Here is a 24,903-nt window from a genome sequence, read left to right as displayed (position 1 = left end):
GCAATTTTTGAGAAGGAGTTACCCTAAAAAACATTATCTTGGTGACTTTTGGGAAGGAGTTCTCTTAAAAAAAATTAACCCGGTCTATGTGTGTATGGGAAGTATCCTTCATGTATATATGTGGACCATTTTTTGTCCAGTTATAGCCTACATCGTATAATGCCAGCGAACTTATTTTAAAGTGTTTTTCACACAATTGGGTCATGGAATTATCACACTGTAGCTACTCTCCTTGGGGTTTGACTTAGGACGCTAGGCAAGAGCTCGGAATTGTTTTGGACTTAGGGGTTGCGGCATCATCACTTAGATAAAAACCATTGGTGATTGGCCGGATTTGAACCCAGAACCTCAGGGACCGAATCCCGTACTCTACTACTAGATCAGCTCGCACCCCTTGGATGATTGGTAGATTTGAACCTAGGCCTGCTAGACCGAAGTCATAACTAAAATAATCCTAAGTAAACTGATCCAAATTAATACCTAGAGATCATAAGTCCAAGTTTTACAACTCCAAGCGTTTATAAAACCGAGGTATAACTCCAAGTGAAATTATTTCCAAGTAAAAATGGTTAGTATAGTCCGTGCTAGAACTTGGAAATTAATTTTTTTTTAGTAATGGGATGGTCCAAAAAAGTTAAGAAGAATTATGTTTGAACATTTTTTTAGAACCAAAACAGTTCAGTTGATATTGTTTTTAAGGGATAGTTAATTTTGTATTGTGAAAAAAAATTAAGCCCAGACTTTAAAATATGGTTTTAGTCTAAACACGTTAAAAAAATAATTCGCTTAGGTACCGACGTTGAATTATTTTTCAGAGAAAAATTCGTTTTAGTCTGACGAAATTTAAAAATCACCGCAGTTTACGGTTTTGATAAATATTTGCATTAATGAAATACGTAAATACATTTTAAATTATGTATACGATTCCAGATTACGTAATATGTGATTCCAGAACATATTTAAGGACTTTATTGGCCATTTGCATTCAGTTTGTTTGTACATTAGTATTGCTTGGTACCAGTAATAACAACTTTAGTCGGTCCAGCAAGGTGGCAGATGTCCGGGGACAAGATTATTAAACACCTTGTATCATGCATTGATCCCCATAATCCCTCCCTCAACCCCAATAACATGGTCAATAGGATAACCTACAGTCCATGGTATAAGCTATATCTATTGTTATTCATACAAAAGGAATTATATTGGGGTTCGAATGTTGGACGGTATACACGAACACGATTGTAGGTAATTTGGTTTCCACCTTTAAATCATCAACAGTGACAGTGTAATCATGTGAAATCCACCATTATGTGACGTCATAGCTGATGAGGTAATATTATGACGTTGAGTTGATAATGCAGGCACCACTGTGCACCAACGTACTACATATACATTTACTATGGATTTATGTACACCTTATGTAGGAAAAAAAATTGTTGTAAAGAAGTGTTAAATTTAATAATACTGGGTGGCGCATAAAGAACGCATGGATTTGAGTGGAGTGGTGAGAGCAATAAAAGCGTCCGTGGAGGGACAGGGCCGGGTTGTTTTGTAGGTTAGGGCGTCCAGTTTTAGTAGCAATCGACCTGGCGCATCGCGTTTTAGCTGTAGAACATTTATTAAAAAATAATGAATTTGATATAACTGTTCAATGGCTTCTCCGTGTACAGTTCAATGGTTCAAAACAAAACCCGATCGCAACAGAATACTTTGTTGGGTAGCTTCTTTTCGCACAACTGAATCAGTTATGAAGCAGGAGTGGTTTGGTTGTCCTTGCACGGCGCGAACTCCACAAAATGTCGACAGAGTAAGGGCGTCTGTTACACTAGGCGATGCGCTCCAATTGTGTGCTTGTCTTGACGCTCGTTGCAGGGCAACCTGAAAGATGAGTTAAAATTTCATCCTTACAAAATTATGATCGTACAGAAGATTTATGAACGTGATTACGAAAAGCGCAGTTTCATTTGGATTGTTATGTCAATAAGCAAAACTGGCACTATTTGGCAGCAGAAGACCCAAAAGAATTGCATCAAAAACCACTGCACGATTTGAAACTTAACTTTTGGTGTAACTTTTGTTATTTTTGGGCCTTACCGTACTTTTTTCAGGACTCGCGGAACATTGAACTTTGTGCAGAAAAGCCGTTGAACAGTTTTAACAGATTTAATTACTTTTGAATAAATGTTCTACCGCAAAAATGTGATGTACCACGGACCACTGCACCATTGCTACTAAAACTGGACACCCTAACCTACAAAACAACCAGGCCCAGTCCCTCCACTACGCTCCTATCGCTCTCACCACTCAACTCAAATCCATGCGTTCTTTATGCGCCACCCAGTATTTAATTGTTTTTCTTCCATCGTCTTTATACTTTAATCATTTTCAAACGTGCGATTTAGGCTATATAATTTATAGATTCAATGTTGGAGATAATCTTCTCAAATCTTTCTTTTGAACATTCTATAGCTATTATTTAATGCTGAAACATAAATATTTTAATGCCTTGGTAACAGAAAAGTAAAATAATACACCACTATTAATACGACATGAACCAAACATTCGCAATAACTATTGACGATGTTAAGCCTGGATTATATCCTTGATATAACAAGATTATTGTCATTATTGTAGCGATTGTTTTGTGGAGATATTAGTGTGTCGTTACAATGAGCTGTTAATCTACGTCTACTTAAAATATTATTTTAAATACAATACTCACTTAAAAGCGTTGCTGAGCTAACTGAGTGGGTGCGGTAATATGTTGCATATTTCAGTTTATTTGATTTTTTCACATTTTTATTTCCAATCAGTTCAGATTTTTAAACGTACAGTAAATACTATAACAACCAATAAAACATTTGTTAGCCACTATTTAACGGCAGATCTAACATAAAAATAGTCCAATGGAAAAATATTCAAAACAATACAGAATGGAATTAGTTAAACGAGACGTGGACTGAGTTCTATAACATGAGGTTGTTTGTAGTCTGCATGTACTATTGGCCAAGAGGTTTAGATCCAGGTGATTAGGATGGTTTTCTAGCTTTTTTAGGTGTTTTACACTAAATTAAGCCAATTCGTAGCTATGGAATTCAACTGTGAGGAATATAAAGTTTTTGAAACATAAATATCTGAAGATTTCAGTCAACAGTTTTAAGATTCATCCTGCAAGCCCCTTAGATAATCAAATAGTCTATATATTATATCATATCGTAACTAAGATATTAATAACAAAATAAAATTAAATTTACCAATTCGAAAAGTAGACTTCTAGTGCTGTAAAAAAATTATCTTTTTCACTGTTCAAAACGAAAATAAATGGAAAAAGGGGCTAAGGTGTAGGCTAAAACTAATTGTTAAAACTTGAATTATTTATGTAAAAACCTTTTGTGCCACAAATTCACCTTCAAATACATGACAGCTTCTTTGACCAGTATAATTTAACCTCAGACGTCCTTATCTTACATCCATTTTAAGTTACACTATGTTTTTTCATAAAATATTCTTTGGAGCGAAGCAAGAACATTTTTATTTTATATTCACATATTGAATAAAATTATAAAACAAAAATAATTATGCTTATCCAATTGCAGTTCAAGCTTTTAGGTTTGAAACGTTGACATACCTAATATGTATACAAATTTGTGTTATATAAAATAATTGTATTACGTTATTCCATTAATTTTAATATTAATTATTGTTTTTTATTAGTTTGTTTGGCTTCAGTGTTCATTCAATTCTTTCGGATTTACAATAATTTACATTTAGGATTTCATACATTGATGATAAGTCAATTTTAAGTATAAACTATATTCTCGTAACGTATAAAGTAAATTAATTTCACTATGTAAAAGTAAAATTATGTTATTATTAATACTAAAATAGAATCCTTTAGCACGCAAAGGTAATTTATTTCTTTCATTAGTGTTGTTTTCAGTGAATAACACATTTGAAGATAAATGACAGATTGACAGAAAACCTTTTGATCAAATCTCATCCAACATCTGAAATCCTAAAGTTGCCAAGTCTGCAAACTCTATGACACATAACTTTTTCAATGTGATATTTAAGAATCGTTCGGTAAGATTTTGATAACATCTATTTTACAAAACTTTACATGGTATTATTGTGTCATTTGAAAATATCATTTTAACGACTTGTTACAAATTAAAATATTTTTATTATGCTCCCTACGTACTCAATACAATGAAATCGTTAGTAGATTGTCAACTAGAGTAATGAAAATAAAAAAAGGATTAAGTATGTTCATGGAATAGGTCTTACTTACTAGCTAAGCTTTGTTCAAATAAGTAATTTATTTTGTATGCTTAGTAAGTTTTACAAACATCGTTAAAAATAAGTTATTGTATAAAAAAAATTCTAATTACAGATTTTTTATTTGTACAAAGAATATTGTCATATAGTTATATAATATTGTCATACCACTTATGTAAATCCTCTATGCTCATGATGATGTCACCAAGTCGGTGACCCCAATCGGTCTCATTATTAAAGATGGCTTACTCCAAACTAGTTGTGGTTATTTAAAATCCATGAAGACTAATTAATTATTATTAATGCTAGTACTAACGCCTTTACATGGCGCAGTCTCTAAATTAACCTACTAAATTATTGAAGAAATGATTAATTGCAATGGGGAAAGATCTTGAAGAAAAACCTAGTGAAGAAAAGGTAAAACTGCTACAAAATGCTTTTGTACGTATGCCCTCCGACCTGCAGTGGACAGGTAACATGTCGGATGATTGGAAATTTTTTAAACGAAAGTTTGGTATCTATCTTAAAGCTTCTAAGAACAATCTAGAGGATTCAGAATTAAGTATCACTTTTGCTCAGTGTCATAGGTGATAGGGCTCTTAAGGTTTTTAACAATTTCGTTTTTTCACCAGAAACTGACAGGAATAGTTTTGAAAAAGTCTTAAAACAATTTGATGACTATTTTATGCCTGAGAAAAATGTAACATATGAAAGGCATAAATTCTTTCTTAGACACCAACGGGACGGAGAGACTATTGACAATTATGTCACAGAATTAAGAGACCTTAGTTCAAGTTGTGAGTTTAGTTCACTCAATGATAGCCTTATCAAAGATCAAATAATCATAGGTATAAAAGACACTGTCTTAAAGGATCGACTCCTAAGAATCAAGGATCTTGATTTAGTTAAAGCGCTTGAAGTTTGTAGGGCCTATGAGCAAAGTAAAGTTCAACTTGCTGGTATTTGTAACAACGCTGAAAATATAGGCCTAAACCCAGAAGTTAACAAGATTAAAGTTAAAAATAAGACATCTAGTCACAATCAACAACACTCTAAAAATGCTCCTGCATTTACATCCAACTCGACTCCTAATAGTGACGGCAACCGAGGTAGGCCTAACAACGCTGCGAGCGGCTGGAATCGATTTAAGAAGACATCCCAAGGTAAAAGATTTAATTCACCCTGTTCAAAATGTGGCTACTTCCACAAACTTGGTCAGTGTTCAGCCTACGGAAAAAAGTGTACAAAATGTCACAAAATAGGGCATTATGCCTCTCAGTGTTTTAGTAAAGGTGTGAAATGAAATGAAATGAAATGCTTTATTTCCGTGAACATGATACATGTATGGAAAAAGTCAAATAAACTAATACTAGGTTAGAGTACTAAAAAATTTCAAAAATTACATGATTTGTTTGTTCCTGCAACACTCCATGCATAGAAAATAAAATAAAACCACACTTGCAAAACTCATAAAAAACATACTTACAAGTTGTCAGGAAGTTCAAAAAACTCATGGATTGAGTAAAGTGGGTTAGCCAATAGGAACTCCCTCACCCTCTTTTGGAATTTAGTGATTGGCAGGTTCCGAACTGTACAAGGCAATTTGTTCATTAATTTCAAGCTTAAGATTTCCTTACTAGCCTGGGTTTTCTTTAGTCTAACATAAGGTATGTTTAGATCCTGCTTATTCCTAGTGTTGTAGTGGTGGACCCCTCCTCTGAGCTCGAAAGTGCCAAGCTTCCTCTTACATGACATGAGACACTGCAAAATGAAGAGATTGTAAACTGTCATCAAGGACTCGGCAACAAAGATTGGTTTACAATGGTCCAGATAATCTGCACCATTCACAATCCTTATTGCTTTCTTTTGCAGAAGCAAGACCCTCTCGACCCCAGATGCGGAGCCCCACAGACGCAAACCATACAGAAGTACACTCTGAAAAAATGCTACATAGGCTGTTTTTAACCATTCCTTGGGTACAGAGTCTCTAAGTCTTCTCAGGAGAAAAATTACCCTAGACAAACGACTACAGACATGAGAAATATGACAGTGCCAGTCTAACTTTGGATCCAAATATAGGCCTAGTAATTTAACATTTGAACCTTCATGATCCATCTGATTTAAAGTGAAAACAATGGTTTGGGATTTACTTTCATTTAACTTAAAAAAGTTAGCTCGGAACCATGCTGATGCTATCCCCATGGACTCAGACATTTGACCATTTAGAGTTATCAGGTCTTTAGAGAAACTAAAAAGGGTAGTGTCATCAGCATAGCCGACGACATTTCCTCCAAAATTTGGAATGAGGTCATTGGTCATGATAATGAACAAAAGGGGGCCAAGTACAGACCCCTGTGGGACACCATGAGTGATCTGACAAGGGCTAGAGATATGTCCATTTATGAGCACCCTCTGCTCACGCCCAGCCAGGTATGACTCCATGAGCCTGAGTTCAGAGCCCTTTACTCCATAAAAATTCAATTTATCCAGCAGTATCCGATGGTCGACCGTGTCGAAAGCCTTACTGAGATCACACAGGGTGGCCCCAGTAAAGCCTCCAGCCTCAAATCCATGCAGTACTACTGCTTCAAGCTTATCTAGAGCATCTATGGTCGAGAGACCCGCCCTGAAGCCACACTGGCCGGTCATGAGCAGATTGTGCTCTTCGAAATATTTGTACAACTGATCCTTAATTACAGATTCAAATATTTTTGAAAATACTGGAAGTAGGGAAATAGGGCGGAAATTCTCAGGACTGTTTGGATCACCTTTCTTATGGATAGGTATAACTTTGGCTATCTTTAGTCTTTGGGGAAAGACTCCTTCAGAGAGACATAGGTTCAGGCAATAGGTAAAAGGCTTTACAATGCTAGGAAACACACTCTTAATAAGATTGACAGATACCTCAAATATATCTTTGCTTGGAGAGTTGTTGAGCTTCTGGACCATCCGTATCACACTTTCCCAGGATAAAAGGGTAATGTTGAACCGTGAGGCTGCAGGGTCACGTTTCTCCAGCATATCTAGGGCAGAAGTGGCTGAACCGTTGATAGCATCTCTGGTCTGCTGGACGGAGTCAATAAAATGGGCGTTGAAAGCTTCCGCAGTCACTGAAGATATCAACTGGGATTTGGACGGAGCACCTTCTTCATGGATAACTTTCCAGGCTGCTGCACAGCGATTACTGGCAGATTCTATGAAGCGAGCATTTCTTTCCAGTCTAGCTGATAGAAGTTTTTGTTTGTACTGCTTCTTAATAGTTTTGTAGCGTAGCTCTGAATCGGGTGTTTTATTGTCCCTGTAGAGATCATAGGCTAGGAGCACCTACTTCTTCCACGTTACTAGGGATTGGTCCTTCCAGTCCGGAAGATTTTGATTTTTCTTGGAGCGTTTTGTAGGCAGTAACCTTGTGGGAAAGCATTCATTAAACATAAGAAGGAAATTTTGAAAAAAACAATTGAAGGTATCTTCAGCCGCACCAGTATTATAAAGGAAGTCCCAGTTTGTGTTATCTAGGCGATATATAAAATTATTTATCTTGTCTGTTGAAATAGGCCTACATACTCTTCGACCAGAACCATCAGGTACTGCACTTGATGCAGTTTGTACATGGAGGCTGACTGCGTCGTGATCACTTACAGCAAGTCTTTTCACTTCCGTTTTCAGGAGTCTTTTGGGTAAATCCGTCGCAACGTTGTCCAGACACGAATTGCCTCTTGTAGGTTCCCACACCAAGCAATAAAGATTTAGGGATTTCAAAAGATTTAAAAAGTCTTCTGAGTGTTTCTCACCTTTTAAAATGTCTATATTAACATCACCACCCAGGACCAGATTATTTTTCGTTCTTCTATTTTCAAGGGATAGGACTAGTTTTTCAAGGCTGTCAAGGAACCACTCCAGATTTCCATCGGGTGAGCGATACACACCTATAACTATGAGATTGGAATCAGGCACACTGAGACAAGCAAATTCATGATGTTGTTCCAAACAGAAACCACTAACGTCTATAGCCTTACATTTTGGTGCATAATCTTTAGAGGCATACAACGCAACGCCTCCGTTCTTCTTACAGGACCTGCTAAACTCTGAAATTAGGTTATAGTTCATTAAGTTAAACACACATAATTGATCATGTGACAACCAGGGTTCTGTAAAACAGAGAATGTCAAAATTACTGGATGACAAGATCATTTCGAGTTCATTACACTTATTGCTTATGCACTGTACATTTAGAAAAAGCATGACTAGTCCTAGGCTTACAGATAAAACTTCACTAGTAGGCCTAGGCCTATTACCTTTATTTAAATTTGACTTAGCCTTTAGGTGGTCCTTAGTTTTTAAGAACATTGTGTTTGCTGTAGATGTTGGATGTGCAGATAGAGTAGGCATGCTACCTAAAGTGGATGTTTCCCTACTTGTCTTTTGAATAAAAAACGCTTGAAAATCGAGTTCTTCGGCCAGAGTGAACCACACATCAACTCATCCTTCCTATCAAAGTTTATTCCTATTTTAAAACTAGCGTTGGAGCCTTTAGATTCTAGTTTTTCAATAACTAAGTCTAAATTACCTGTTAGAGAGTTCTTGATCAAGCTTTCAATAGCTGAGACACTAGTTTCACTTTTAATTCTACCTAAATAAAACCAGGCCTTCCTTTCGCCCGCTAGGACATCAGTATTTTCGTTTGAACCAATGATAATACGCTTAGGAACTGGTAGGGAGTCTTTATTTACAGAGCTAGGCCTATGTGTCGACACTAAGGTTGAAGAATAGGAGTCTCTACTTTTCTTGGTTATGTTTACATTCACTTTTTCTCTTGCTGCTACCTCAGCATAACTCACGGCCACGGGATTACGTCTAGATTCGAGAGAGTCACTGCCTTTATTATTACGTTTTGCTTTCCAGTTGTTGTCACTGTGGTTGTTACTTCTAAATTCCCTTGGCCCGAAAGACTTGGGATTTTTCTTCGAATATTTGTTTTGAAGAGTTTTTTGATCGTCGTTACTAATAATATCTTCTTTAGCTTTGCATGAGTCGGGGTGTATACCGCCCGAGATTATATCCTCTGACCTTATATGGAGTGGAGTATTGTTTTCTAAGGAAACATTCGGTGTTTGAACATTCAGTGTGCATGCAGTCGACGAGAATGAAACTGAACTAGTTTTAGGTTGTATAAATGCTATCGACCAGAAGAAGCCTAGTAATGACGACAAAGAATGGTTAGTAGACCTAACTCTCAATGATTTTGTTAACGCTAGATTTAAGATTGATAGTGGTGCACAGGCTAATCTCATAAACACTGATGTAATTGAAATGTTAGGTATTGATAAACATAATTTAATACCTACTGGTACTAGTCTCACCTTTTATACAGGTCAAAAGCTTAACATATTAGGTAAGTGCACGCTCAAATGTAATTACAAAGGTAATAATCATGATGTACAGTTTTTTGTCACTAAAGGCAAAAGTCCTTGTCTTTTAGGCCACCAAGCGAGTACAAAGCTCGACCTTATTCGAAGAGTGGATCAATTAGGCTCAAGTCATGTAGGCCTAGATAATGTAAATAGTGTATATAGTAACTCAATTTTTAAAGAATTTTCTGATGTATTTGAAGGCATAGGTTGTCTTAAAGGTGAATATACTATTGTATTGAAGGACAATATTAGTCTTCGATACATCCACCGCGCAAAGTTCCATTGGCCTTGCAGGCCAAGCTCAAAGCTAAGCTAACTCAACTAGAAAAATCTGGCATTGTTTGTAAGGTAGATTATCCTACTGATTGGGTAAATTCTTTGACAATTGTACATAAAAAAATGGTGATTTACGATTGTGTCTCGACCCTAAAGATATAAATGCAGCAATCAAAAGGCAACATTTTCAAATGCCAACGTTTGAAGATATTAGTTCTAGGCTCTCAGGAGCTACGGTTTTTAGCATATTGGATACAAAAGATGCTTTTTTACATGTTAAGTTGTGCAAACCAAGTTCTGATCTTTGTGTATTTAATACACCCTTTGGACGGTACAAATTTTTGAGGTTACCGTATGGTTTAAATGTATCAAGTGAGGTATTTCAGGAAAAAATGTCTTTCCTCTTACAGGACTTGGAAGGAGTAAGTGTATATGTCGATGACATTCTGGTGTATGGTTCTGATCGTAAACAGCACGATCAGCGCCTGAGAGATGTTCTTTTGAAACTCAGGGCTGAAAATGTAAAATTAAATCAAAGTAAGTGTAAATTTGCAATTACTGAGTTAAATTATCTTGGTCACAAGATAAGTAAGGCTGGTATTACCCCTGATGATGAGAAAGTTAAAGCCATAACTTTGATGCCAGCACCCACAGACAAGAAAGAACTTGAAAGATTTCTGGGATTGGTTAACTATGTAGGCAAATTTCTACCCAATCTCTCAGATGTCACACTGCCATTGCGCGGTCTAATTAAAAAAGATTCTGATTTTATTTGGTCTCCAGAACATGAGAAGGCTTTTAATGATTTAAAGTCGTTAGTATCTAGCAGTCCTATTTTACAGTTTTTTGACATAAACAAACCTATTGTCATCTCTGTGGATGCTAGCTCTTATGGCCTAGGTGCAGCAATTTTGCAAAATGATCTCCCAGTGGCATACACGCCTCTAAAGCGTTAAGTGATGTGCAACAATCGTATAGTCAAATTGAAAAAGAGATGCTTGCTGTACTTTTTGGTTGTGAAAAGTTATACCAGTATGTATATGGTAAACATTTTGTGGTTGAAACCGACCACAAACCATTGATCTCTATTGTTAAGAAAAACCTTGTTAATTGTCCTCCTCGCTTACAGAGAATGTTACTTAGGCTACAAAAATTTGACTTCACTTTGATCTATAAGAAAGGTGAGTTGATGTATGTATCGGACACCTTATCAAGGTCATGTCTAATGTCAACAAAATCAGATGATTTGTGTGTGGACGAAAGCATTGAAGCTCAGGTATGTGCTGTAATCAATAGTATTAATATTTCTGATGTCAAACTGTGTAAGCTTTCTCAACTAACTGATTCAGATGTAGAGTTGAAACATCTTAAACATTTTTTGTTAAGTAAATGGCCTCAAAACAAAACAAAAATGTTCCTGAGGTTATAAGACAATATTGGAGTGTTAAAGACAGTTTGTCTTACTGTAAAGCTAAGAATTTGATTTTGAAAGACAATGCAATAGTCATTCCAAAATGTTTGAGAAAGGAAATGCTTTTTAGATTACACCTAACTCATCTTGGCGTAAATAAGACCTTGTTGAAAGCAAAAGACTGTGTGTATTGGCCAAATATGTATTCACAGATTGTAAATATGGTAAATACTTGTGAAACATGTCTGACTTACTCTAACAGCAATCGTAAGGAACCATTAATGCAACATTCTATTCCAGATGTTCCATGGGAGAAGATAGGTATTGATCTATTTCAGTTAAATCAAAAGATGTATCTACTGATCGTAGACTATTTTTCAAAATATCCAGAGGTGATCCACCTGCCTAGCACTACTTCTGATTATGTAATAAATGTATTGAAACAAGTATTCAGCCGGCATGGGATACCTGAGGAAGTTATCACAGGTAACGATGTACAGTTTATTTCACATTTGTTTGAAGAATTTTCTTGTAGCTGGAATTTTAAACACACAAGAACCAGCCCTTACTTTTCACAATCTAATGGTATGGTTGAGCGTAACGTACAAACAATAAAGAATTTGTTAAAAAAGTCAAGCCTAGAGGGTACCGACCCCTACTTAGTTTTGCTAGAGTATCGGAATACTCCAATCAGCTCAGGCCTCCCATCACCAGCTGAAATCTTGTTCAGCAGGAAAATAAGAGGTATTTTTCCACTCAGAACTTGTCAATTGAAACCAAGAATCACAAAGAATGTGAAACATAACCTATCTCTTAGACAGAAACAGCAAAAATTCTATTATGATAGAAAAACACGCCCTATGCGTAATCTTGCTAACAATGAAAGTGTGTTTGTACGTAAATCGAATTGTTCCTCTTGGGAAAAAGGTAAAATACAAAAATCAAATGTTAGTCCTAGGTCCTACTATGTTAATACTGAAAATGGTAAGACATATGTTCGTAACAGGTTTTATTTGAAACCAGTGCACAAAAAACAAGGTAATCCTGTCAATGACTCTAATTGTAATGTATCATTTGAATTTGATGAAGGTTATGACACAAAAGTTAGTAGGCCTAGCCCATGTAAATCCCCAAGAAGAACACCAAAGAAAGATGATTGTGTCCTAAAAACCCCACCAACCGTTGTACCAGTACCTGCCCACCACCATCATGTAAGTCCCGGGAGTAGGCCCTATACAACTAGGTTTGGCAGAAATGTTAATAGGCCAATCAAGATGAACTTGTAATCTCATGTGTACTGTATTCCCTTCACAGTGAATTCTTATTTTAGTTTTACTACAGTGAATTTGTATTTTTTAGTCATCCTTTTATTATTCTCTTATGTAGGCCTAATGATGATTTATTTTTCTCGTGCTATCTGAAATGTTTTATGGAAAACTGATTTCAAAGTGTATTTTATTTTGAGCAGTAACTCCAGTTACGGTATTGAGTTTGTTTTATTAGGCCAATGTTTGTTTATAAGGCAAAAGAAAAAAAATTGGAGGTAAGCCATAAAGAAAGATTGTCAATTTAAATTTTGTTTTATTATTAGCTGATTTAGCATTGAATATTCCAAGAACACATTTACATTTTTAATTAACCCATTTTATATGTCATTATGAATTCCTGAACTTGTAACTTCACTTTGTATTTTATGTAACACATCACTTTGTATTTTATGTAACATCACTTTGTATTTTATGTAAGCTCATTTATCGTTCACTTTGTATTTCATAATCAATGTCTCAACTTGTAATATCACTTTGTATTTCATTATCAATGTCTCAACTTGTAATATCACTTTGTATTTCATGAAAGCTTTCCTTAATCCTTTATTGTATCTCATATCAGTGACTCTTTTGTATTTTTGTTAGGTTAAGTTATTATGTTCTTATGTCTGATCAACCACCAACTGCTGAATAACTTGTTTGTCATTTTTATATTTCATAGCTTGTCTGTCATTTTTATATTTCAATTCAACTGAACTTTTTCTTGAATATTCTGTGTTAAATTAAATATCTTTAGTAAAGAAGGGAGATGTCATATAGTTATATAATATTGTCATACCACTTATGTAAATCCTCTATGCTCATGATGATGTCACCAAGTCGGTGACCCCAATCGGTCTCATTATTAAAGATGGCTTACTCCAAAATAGTTGTGGTTATTTATTATCCATGAAGACTAATTAATTATTATTAATGCTAGTACTAACGCCTTTACAAATATATTTTGCTGGTTAATACGGCTTTGAATGATTTGAAACTGAAGAACACTTGGTTGTAAATGTATCTTTACAGAAATGCAAGAATGATGCACCAAATAAGCGTTAATATTTAATGTGTATAAGTAACGATAGTATGCCTATGTTAGTACATTTACTCTGAGTGGATTTAAAAGTAACCTACATTTATTTTGACATCATATAAATCAGTTTTTAATACATTGTCAAAATCATCTGTTAAAAAGATTCTTTTCTCCTAATAGGTCGAGGAACCATCAACAATAACACTTGTTTAACTACTTTAAAGCCTTGATAAAAAACCACTAACCTAAAATAAAGTTTGAATTATGTGTAATTTTAGTCTTGGTAACAATAAAACAGGTCTCTTTACTTTGGGGCCAAACCAAACTTTAATGCATATCTAATAGCTTGTTATTCACATTGCTATTTCATGTTAATGTGGGTTTTCCTCATGGAGGTAGGAATTATAATGAATTGTCTTATTAACGTTTTACCATAGTATTAAACTTAAATTAATCTTTTGACAATATTTAATTCATTTGTAAATTCATTTTTTTATAGTATAGAAACATTAAAAAATAAATCGTGATCGTTAAGTATTTTAGGAAATAAACATATTTTATGTAATTTGTTTAAAAATGCTAACCATCGTTTTACCAACCAAACAAAATGAAAAGAATCACCTGAATAACTCGCTACCGTGTGAATTTCATGTATACATGTTGATTTTCACTCCATGTACTACTTTCAAAAACGATTAATATTAAAAAAAACTTTGCCATATAAAACAAATAAACTCCTTATTTATTTACTTATTTTAATTCCATAGATTATTTAGATTATATTGACTAAGCCAGTTGAATTTTTTATGGAAGTAACTGAAACCCTTTTAAGCAAGAAATCGATTTTACACTATTAAATAGACCCGTACTTTAATGCGTGTTTTAAGTGGTTTAGGGAATTATAAACCAATTAAAAATACTTTTCTCATATTATCTTGGTTATAGTAAATCAGTTCTACATGACATGCCTAAGCTATGAGTCAACTAATATCAATGTTGAACTAAGCTCATGATGGACCAAGGTTCGTTGGTCAAAGCCAGTTCAAAGTCCACATTGCATGGTACATATCAAAACTGGCCTCTACATAAAGCCCGTAGCAAAACGTGAATTTATTTTTCTCCTTAGACATGTTGTGTATTATAGGCATCTATGATTTCAGTCAAGTTAGTGTAGATTGTTGTCATGTATTGTTTCACAGATATGTTTAATATTAAAATGCTGCATTCAAAATAAATTGCTAAAATAATAAACAAAATAACGAATGGGATTCAGCCTAAACCAAAATATCACATTATTAATACTTGTTGGCATATATAGACTTTTTCGTTGCGATATGATCACCGGACATAAAAGTATGTATTTGAACATCCATTTTGTGTGAATATTGTTATAGCACTAATTTAACATGTTATAATGTTACTAAGCATAGGCAACTCAATTATGACAAGATTAATCACATGAATACCTCAGGACATAGGTAATTTGTTTGGTATTATCTGTGCCAATGATAATGTTACAATTAGCTGCCTATCGCAGGCATACCATTTCCTTTGCAATGCGAGATAACAAAGAATTAATCATGTGACATCAAACCCTCAGTAAATCATACTTACAATCATGACAAAATATGATCGGGTGTTATTGTGGCCTACTGTTTCGACAGAAAATTTTAGCATTGAGAAAAAAAACATGTCATTCAATATTTTTATTTACTTTACAGCAATACTGTTTATTCAGCGAAATACTACCAAGATATTTTTTATAGTATGCAGCGTAAGGGAATAAATATATACTTACGTACAAATCAAGTATGCCCAAAGGATATTATTAAATTGACTTTTTCAGCTATGCTGAAAGCGAAACCACAACGAAACAATTAAGGTTTGTTGCTCTGTTTTTTTTGTTTTTTTTTGGAGATGTCTTTTAAAAGTTTTAAGATGATAAAGTAGATCACTTGAGTTTAAAAATTTTCAATGGTTTAACTTTATTAATTACATGTATGATTTACCGGGAAAATATATAATCAGATACACTAAAGAACGATTAGGTATTCTATGCATTGCCTACGTAGGGTAAAAATCTGTATAACATTGACGTTGAACTTCTAAAAACTTGTTTAGCTTACTAACGGGTTAAATAAATTCAAAATGTTCATGTTCCTAATAATTAGGGACGACTTTATAAAATATATTTGGTAATGATACCTCTTGCATTGCATTACATTGTTTAAACTACTTTTGAAAATTTGACCACAAAATTCAATTTAAAATTACGTGATCCCCTTTATGGCACAGACAAAACTTAACTATGTTTCTTTGGAGTTTGTTGTAACATAACTACAATAACAATGCAATGCCTCTAAATAATATAAGCCCTAACTCTAACTAAGCCTCTTCTGCGATGGTCACTGGCCTTAATTACAGGAAAACTTTCTGAAAACCTCTGACATTGTTATTCTAATTTTCATATTCTGTTCGTAAGTCATTTTAATTTTCGTTGTTAGTGCTCTATTTTGTAGGTTTTATTAATACAATTTGCTGATTTGGCAATTTTCACAAGGACTAGAAAAAAAATTCAAGGTTACTTTTATCAATGCTTTAAGTTGATTCGTTTTCACCAACGCACTTACAAAAAAAAATTAAATGAGTTTGTTTTGTTTTTTTATAAATACAAAACTCATCATTACATGGAAATTAAGCTGGTATAGGAGAGCGCAGAGCTTAAAACAAATAAGGTCTTGGGTTCAAATCCCAACAACTAGAACGTATTTCGCTTCGTAATAATGCTTCTACACTCTAGTCTGAAATGGAGACTATCGTAAAAGTGGAACCTAAAAAACTATATCTGAAATACGCTTGGTATTTTAGTATTTTATTCAGGTACAATACAATAAGGTAAAGAATTGAGTTATAATTCATATAACAAATTTACAACAAATCATGAATTTAACTAATAAAATTTAGTGAATTAAAAATTCTCCTCTGCACTGTTGAATACAGCTTCCTATCTACAAACTAGAACGACAATAAACAATAATAGTACACATTTTACAAGAGATAATATCGCTTATGCATTGACTGGTATTTTTTTTCCTGTAGATTATAAAATTGGTTTATGGACTGGACTAGTTGATCCCAAGTTACCAATTAACTATTAAATTCATAAGTTAAACAAAGTACGTGAGACCTATGTGATCTGTAAATTTTTAGAGACTATTAAAGAGAACTTGCTAATGGACGGTTATTTTTCTATGGATTTTTAAGTATCAAATGATAAACTTAAATAATTGAAATAGTTAAATAAAAAAATTACACCAAACAGATTTATATAAAACATGTCATTGCATGTAGATTATACTTGTAAAATGTTGACATAACAAAAATGTATTTTAAGAAGAGTGGACTTATCCACTATATATCAGTGTTGAAATAGTTAGAGGATTTCTTTCTTACTACTAATGCCATCTAAATCTTAGTCCAAAGGATTAATTATTAATTGAAAGTACAAAAAATACTTTGAATTCCATTTGTAATAATATATTTACAATTATACTGTTGACTCACAAGATGGCAAATACATATAAAAGATGAATTGTCCAATCGAAATCGATCACCACTCACTATCTTTTATGTGTATTTACAATCTTGTCAGTCAAAATTATAGGTGGAAAATTTATTATTTTAAATGTTATTTGACGTATTTTTGTACTTTCATGTAATTTGATAATACGTACGATGCTGATCAAAAAGTTATTTAAATATAAATTTATTTTTATTTAATTTATTTAATAAATTTTTTTTATTTAAAATAAATTTATTAAGATACAAAAAACAAGACCAGCTAGCTCCAGTTTCAAACAATTTAAAATGATGAACTGCTGGATGCAAAACGAGAACTCTGCCTGCTTTATATTCAACTACTTACCTGTATATAATGACTAAACTACTAAATTATATATATGTATATATAGATAATTTTATAACAATTATGGTTACACATACTTATTTCTAGTTTAGGATACGTAGCAAAATATTCGAGAAGTTATGTTTGAGTCCCACCACAATGGTGTTTGATCTATATTCTCATTCATCAGTATTTTATTCATTCATGAATGAAAGGTATGATATTCTTTCATAATTTACATAATATAATATCATAAACTGATAACATTTAATTTTTGTACATTTTTCTTTCAACCAAACTTTTTTAGTTTTCATACGCCAAACCCATTTTGGGGGTCTTAGATTTTTTAAATTGCGGATTATCGTTTACTAATTTTATCTCTGTTAGTTCTAAAATTTTATGAAAACGCAACTACTTAAACCTCTTACAAATATTGCAAAGGTGAAAACGTATCTAAGAATGGTGATAATTTTAATATTACAATCTTCATGAAGAAGTTTTTACACTTCATGTTCGTCACAAAAAAGTATTAAAGGCTTTTGAAAAGTACATCTAAAGGAAATATAAACTGAACATTTACACGAAACGTGCCAGAATATCGCAATAACTATTCTCATCCATGTTTTGTACCCAGCATTCAGGTTAACGACGTAAGCTAGGATATGTCTGCAAACAGTTCAGTTTATTACAACGAGTTCTGTGAGTTAAACATTTTTAAATATGAATATTTATGCTATTTATGTAATTAGTACTTGTAAAATTAAACAAAAGGGGTATTTTTCTGAAGAGGGTTGCCACTTTTTATACTGTGGATTAACCACAGTTTAGGTTAGTTTAGTTTATAGCATTACTCACAAGTTTTTTTGTTTAGGCCTACTGATCAGAAATAATCACAAAAACTCAAAAATACCTAACCTAAACTGTGGGGTTTCCACTGTTTAAATAGTGGTGGTCCCTTCTGAAAAAGACCCAACCAAAATGAGAAAGTATTTTTTTAACCTAACAATTATTTTATTAAGACATTATTAAATTGTTAAACTTACACATCAACTTGCTTAGCGTATCTGTGATGGTAAATAATATTTATTCAGCTGAAATGCGCTGAGTTATAAAATGACGATTAACATGAACTATCTATGAAGTGTCTTACGGTACTTGTAATTTTGGGTGCGTGAAAATACACCCTGAATTAACTGTGATGTTTTTTGGGACGTTTATTACGTCACAGACGCCATCGTATGTTGTAAAATACGAGACAAATCAATCGTATGGAAGAAATTTGATTTGTAGCATTTGAAAAATGACGGATATTATCCTCCTTCAGCTTGCTTCATGATTTGAAAACAAACTTTATACATTGATCTTAAAATTGTTTTTAATCAACTCAATATTTGTTCCTTGAAATGCTACAATGGCATTACGAAAAAGGGTTATTTCATCCCGTATCTCAAATTATAAAAAAGTTCCCAACAAAGTCATCTGAACTAGTTTTATTGTGCAGTAAAATTATTGTGACGTAGTATTATATGTTTTATTAGTATAAGAACTTACATGGTTTAAGGTGTGTCCTCCTCCATGACTAGCAAAATTACAAGGTTTAAAGGCATAAGAATTAAGGTATGTACGCAATTACTCCTCTTTAGATAGGCTATATTATTTATTATACATACTTAGCATTGAACTTAAAGCTGTATGTACACATTCTTTTCAATAAATTCATAAATTATATTTTTTTACGGGTACTGGCAGTAATTATATACTTTTTTTCTATAAGCATATTCAAAAGCCGATCATAAACATTGATACGAAAATATTGATCGTATGTTACATTACTCTTGATCTCGAACTCTAAACAAACACTTTGTAATAAAAAAGTTAATAAATCATACGTTTTTAGAACAGAGAGTAAACCAGCAATAAACATACAACAGTAATTGACATATACAATTGTTGTGATAAATTATGAGGTTAAAATAATTTAAAGTCTTTAAAACTTAAAGTCTTCTAGTAAGTAGTTCATCTAGTCCTAATCAATCACATGAGCACAACACCAAGTCTCGCCTGTCTCGGTTGATGATGTAAGATGTATTGGGCAAAGGTGATCCATCATATTGTCTAACATTGTTTCTTGACGTGTAAGGACACCTTCAGATTTCTTCTAGCCTTGTTGACGTGCGAGAAAGAAGAAAACTATGTAGTAGAGATCATCCGGACCTCCACCTTAATCTCAAACTTTATACATGTAATGAAAAACATTTTATTTTCTCACTACACATTTATAGTTAGGCCTACACTTGTTAAATTTTAAATTTTGAGTTCGTTAAGGCAAAAAAACTGTAATCTTTTATATGGTAAATTTATTTATTTATACTATGTGAAATAAAATGTCCCAGAAGATTACCAATAATTAAAATACAAACGGGCTACTCATACAGTAGATACTACATTATTGACGTAAAATTTCTACTGTTAGAATTAAATTGAACTACACAGCCTTCTAGTGCCTGATTTTTAATGACTACTAATACTAGAATAGTAATTTAATTAAAATGAAATGGGACCTATTCCTCTAAGTAAATGTAACATCAAGACCTTTCAATCAATTATGCTGTAATGTGTGAGGTTTTTTCAAAAGTTTGCGTTCCTTATTAACTTTGAGTATTGATATGTAGTGTATATTTATTAGTAATTGTTGTCATTACTAAGGTAACATTAAACAAATTCTAATTCAAGTTGTAATCTGTAACCTTATTTCCTTCCACCGGGCTAATGGAAGCCTTTTCCCCTCTTAATGAACAGAGAGGGCTCCGTTTCTGTTGACATGACGTGCTAATGTTTTACTAAACTTAATTTATGAAATTACTCATTTTAATATTATTTTCTTTTGCAAATTACAACAAATACAAAAAATTAACCATCCATTATACAAATCTTAATTGATTACCAAAAATGGGTTTATTTTTTTTACAATAACACAAACCAAGTAAAGCCTGTTAGTGCATTTCTTCTACTTTTTTGTGTTTAACGACAATTACATTTTTTACGTTTTAAAAGGGAAAGGTCTAAACACTAATGTTTTAAAATAATTCTTTGATTTCATTATACCCATGAACTTTTTTTATTCATTATAATGGCACGGTATTTTTCCACATATTTAGTAACTATGATAATTTAAATACAATTTTGTGTTGGTATAAAATAAACGAACTTACGTATGGCTTGAATGAATTTCTACGATTGCATAGTAATCAGTATTTAAAAATCTAGGTTGAGTGCTTTGCTTTAGATGGATTTGAATTCCGTTATATTGTGCAACAGTTTTAGCACATGGTAGTCTTTCTGTTCTTATTTATACAGGGTGTTTTTTTAAAAACTTGAATCTTTATTTATGTAAAAACCGCAATTGGTAGAAATATGCAGTTTGCTAGAATCATCTATTGACGTAGGGGGCCCAATTCTTTTAAATTCAACGTTACATTCACATTCCCCCCCTTTCCCTCCCTGCCACCAACTTATTTTTTTTAAACAGCAAGGTACCCCTTGTGACATATCAAATGAAAGAGCATGAAAAAAGAAAATGTTTGATGAAAAGAAATTTTAAATCGGTTCAAAAATTTGTAAGATATTCCCCCCCCCTCCGCGATTTTTTTTAATAGCAAGGTACCCCTTGTGACATATCAAATGAAAGAGCATGAAAAAAGAAAATGTTTGGTGAAATTCATTTTTCATTTGATATGTCACAAGGGGTACCTTGATATTAAAAAAAGTTAAGGGTAGGGGAAAAGGGGGGATTATCTCACAAATTCATGAGCCGATTTTCAATTTTTTTTACCAAACATTTTCTTTTTTCATGCTCTTTCATTTGATATGTCACAAGGGGTAGCTTGCTATTAAAAAAAAATTAAGTTCCGGGGAGGGAGGGGGGGATATCTCACAAATTTATGAACCGATTTTCAATTTTTTTCATCAAACATTTCCTTAAAATTGGGTCCTTACTTCAATAGATGATTCCCGCAAACTACATATTTCTATCTATTGCGGTTTTTACATACATAAAGATGCAAGTTAAAAAAAAACACTCTGTATACTCATGAAATTCCTGTAGGGTTTTGGAGGTAATTGGATTTAGATTCTCAAGCTTGAGAGAATGTTTTGTTTTTCAAGGCTTTAGTTGTTCCACATTATATAAATATTGCTAATACTACAACAGCGTTATAATTATTTATAATATTTTCTATAAATATAAATTATGGAACAATTATTTACCAAACTTAATAGTTTATTTACAAATTAGAGCAACATGCATTAGAAATCAGTTTGGGTTGAAAAAGGTAGCACATACCTGAGGTGAAATAGTTTTTTAACTTCTGCTTTTACAATAATTGATAGGTCCGATACTACTAATAAAATGGAATGTAAACTCAAACAATCACATTTAAGTTTTTACATAGTTCGTAACCTCAAGATATTTACTTGCGTATAAAAAAGTTAAACAAAAGCTTTGGACACAGAAAACACACATTTCAGTAATATTTTTGCAAATTCATTCCTGTATAAAAAAATTCAAATACATGTGTTATCATGTTTTTGTTATTACAAACAGATCAATTAATAAAATAAAACCAAAAATGTTTCTACAATACCAATCACGACTCCGATAAGTTCTCCCCACACATAAAACAAAACCAGACAAATATCTTTGGAGACAGAATTATACGGTCATCATCTCAAGGGATTTGCAGGTTTGGGTCAGTCTGGGCTATAAATTTTTTAGGGACCTTTAGCCAACCACATTTTTGTTTTGTTTCCTTCCTTTATTACTTTTGGGGCCCTAGGAAAGATTTTCCGAATAATTAATGATTTGACAGTTTTCAATTAACTAGCTCTTCCTTTGTTAAATTTATACCATCAATGAATTTGTAATCTGTGGTTGGTTAGGTACAATATGGTTTTGTAGTTTGTTACAGTTTTTAATAGTTATTTTTCTGTGGCTAAGACAAATGTAGTAAGTTAATTATTTTACTCATAAACCTATTCCATCATTCATATCGAATTATTACGCGCAAGTTTTAAAAGTTTACATTGATGAAAAATAAAATTTTTGTCAATATTAACTTTTAAAACAATTTTTGTAATACAAATACACTGACATTACTTCTTAATAATACGTTTTAGGTAATTTCTTAACGTTACTTTGTTTTGTAATATTTCTTAAAGAGAGGGAGTATGCGGATGGGGCGGTACATTACACTGTGAGTGGAGAAATAATCCCTTCAACTACTGTTCAAGGATCGTTTGAATGGCCAAGTGGTAAATCCCTTGAAGCAAAGACTTAGATCTAGAAAGCTCTTGCTTTGATATAAAACATCGTGTGAGACTGGTTTTCAATTTCCTCCTTGAATGATCTTTTTCCTGTGCAATAACATCATAAATACAATCATAATTAAATTATTAATTTTGAAATATTCATGGATTAATTAGTTATCTCTACGAGGTGAAGAAACAGATCTGAAACCAATTAAAATAGTAGTTTAATTCTTAACAACTTTTAAATTCAAGCACTTAAAAAAGTTCTATCCATTGCAGAGGAAAATCACCTGCCCCGTTAACTATGAGTCTTAAAACCTTGATCTTGAGTCTTTAACATCTTAAACTTTGATGTTTCATTGTCAAAATAGTATATAAGCATTGTAGATCAGAGTACATATACAATTTTTTGTGCAATGTGAGTAATAAAGATCAAGTCAGTAACTAAAAAAAAAAATTGTGATACATGTATAAGAAAATAATAAATTATATTTTTTTCATAATATGTACAAATTTGATTAATTATGTTTTATTTATAATTTGATCCATATATTTGATAAAAAAACATGTTTTAGCTTTAAAAATCGTTAAAATATATTTATAATATTTTTTTGGAAAGTAATATGAGTTTACATCCAATCCGTAATTTTAGTTTACATCCAATCCGTAATTTTTCAAAGTAAAATTCACTTCATAGATATATACACTGTATTACTGTATATTACGATCTAGGAGAAGTAGTAATTCTCCAGACCGACGCAACATAGGCTTTGACACATTCTTATTTGTATTCGCAACCATACAATCCCTAAGGATAAGCTCTGTTTTGTAAATCGATTTTTATCCTCTAGGTTAATCTTTGTTTGAACAGTTCATATGTTACAGTCTATCTTATTTAATGTGTCAAAATCATTGCATTATGAAACTAAGTAAACTTTTGACGATTATATTTCTACTAATATATTATTTTAAGAAGCCGTAACTTTTTCACACATAAATTGAAACTAGCTAGAATTCATTAAACAAAATATATAGTAGTTACTTGTATCATAGAAATTAATTTAACGGTAATTTCAATTAAAAAGTGTAAGTAATTTTACAATAAAACTGTGTGCTTATACAAGTGTTCGGGCAGAATTTTATATTTAAACTGATGTACAAACATGTGTTGAAGAAACATTTTTTATCTCACGTGTGTGTTACTCTGGTCACGTAAAAAATTGGATAAATAAATAAGGGTGGAAACTTTTCCACTTGAGTGATGGAAACTTTGGTGTTAAAACGTTGGATAACTTAGAGTTAGGATCCCAAGCTGGGTTGTACTAACAAGTTTACAACAATCTTATATAAGCTTAAAAGGACTTCACAGGTGTCTACAAAAAGAAAATGACGTTATAGTGGGGTGGGTTAGCAACAAATTACACCATAATATTTCACATCTGGCAACCAACGCGCCCCTTTGGATTCAGATAGTACATGCGTAGACAAGTCCAAAAAGTCCGAGACACAAATTTTTCGGGCACTCTATGGGTGTTGATGACGTAATCAAAATGGCCGCCAAAGTTGTGTGACATGATTCTACATTTCCCTATATAACTCGGGTTCATATTCTAATAATGTCCTACATTTTTAGTGATTATTAATCACGAAAAAATTACCTTTCCGATGGTGTACTTTACTTCATTATTTACATTCATAATACTACGAATATTTATATTTGTATTAAATATTTTGTTTTTGATTTAGATTTTTTTAAATCATTTTGCTAAGTGTCGTGGATCGTGTTACACGTAGCTGAAAACGTATTACATACACTTTTTTGTCAGAATATTACCTTTCTAACGGTATATATTACTTATATTTTAATACAAAAACACTGCTCAAAATTTGCCATAACAATGTAGTGGTACACAGTGAGTCGTTATCACCCCGATGGAATTTATAAGAGGACCGAAAGGTAATAGCGCTAT

At 32.7% G+C, this 24,903-nt stretch overlaps 1 protein-coding gene across 1 annotated transcript; it reads right to left on the bottom strand.

The window, feature by feature from the left end:
* Window positions 1–5,763: 5,763 nt before the first annotated feature.
* LOC128984904 (uncharacterized) lies at window positions 5,764–12,584 on the bottom strand. The gene is made up of 5 exons (XM_054404274.1): window positions 12,571–12,584; window positions 10,374–10,478; window positions 8,070–8,233; window positions 7,183–7,592; window positions 5,764–5,867 (listed from the first exon to the last, which is right to left on the bottom strand). Exons 1-5 carry the CDS (start codon window positions 12,582–12,584, stop codon window positions 5,829–5,831), a joined length of 732 nt encoding a protein of 243 aa, XP_054260249.1. The 3' UTR covers window positions 5,764–5,828.
* Window positions 12,585–24,903: the final 12,319 nt, after the last annotated feature.

This window comes from Macrosteles quadrilineatus, unplaced genomic scaffold (genome assembly GCF_028750875.1).
Source record: "Macrosteles quadrilineatus isolate MER2022 unplaced genomic scaffold, UCM_ALF_1.0 Scaffold_2__2_contigs__length_208266976, whole genome shotgun sequence".
In the NCBI taxonomy this organism is placed as follows: Eukaryota; Metazoa; Arthropoda; class Insecta; order Hemiptera; family Cicadellidae; genus Macrosteles; species Macrosteles quadrilineatus.
Note: the sequence above shows the minus strand (reverse complement) of the source record. Positions and strands in the feature narration are given on the sequence as shown.

Bases quoted from the DNA above. Each gene is read 5' to 3' on its own strand.
- LOC128984904 (XM_054404274.1), bottom strand. The intron at 7,593-8,069 runs GTGAGAAACACT...AGGTGCTCCTAG, and splicing joins TAATATAGACATTTTAAAAG to CCTATGATCTCTACAGGGAC. The intron at 5,868-7,182 runs GTATCTGTCAAT...TGCCTTGTACAG, and splicing joins CAAGCAAAGATATATTTGAG to TTCGGAACCTGCCAATCACT.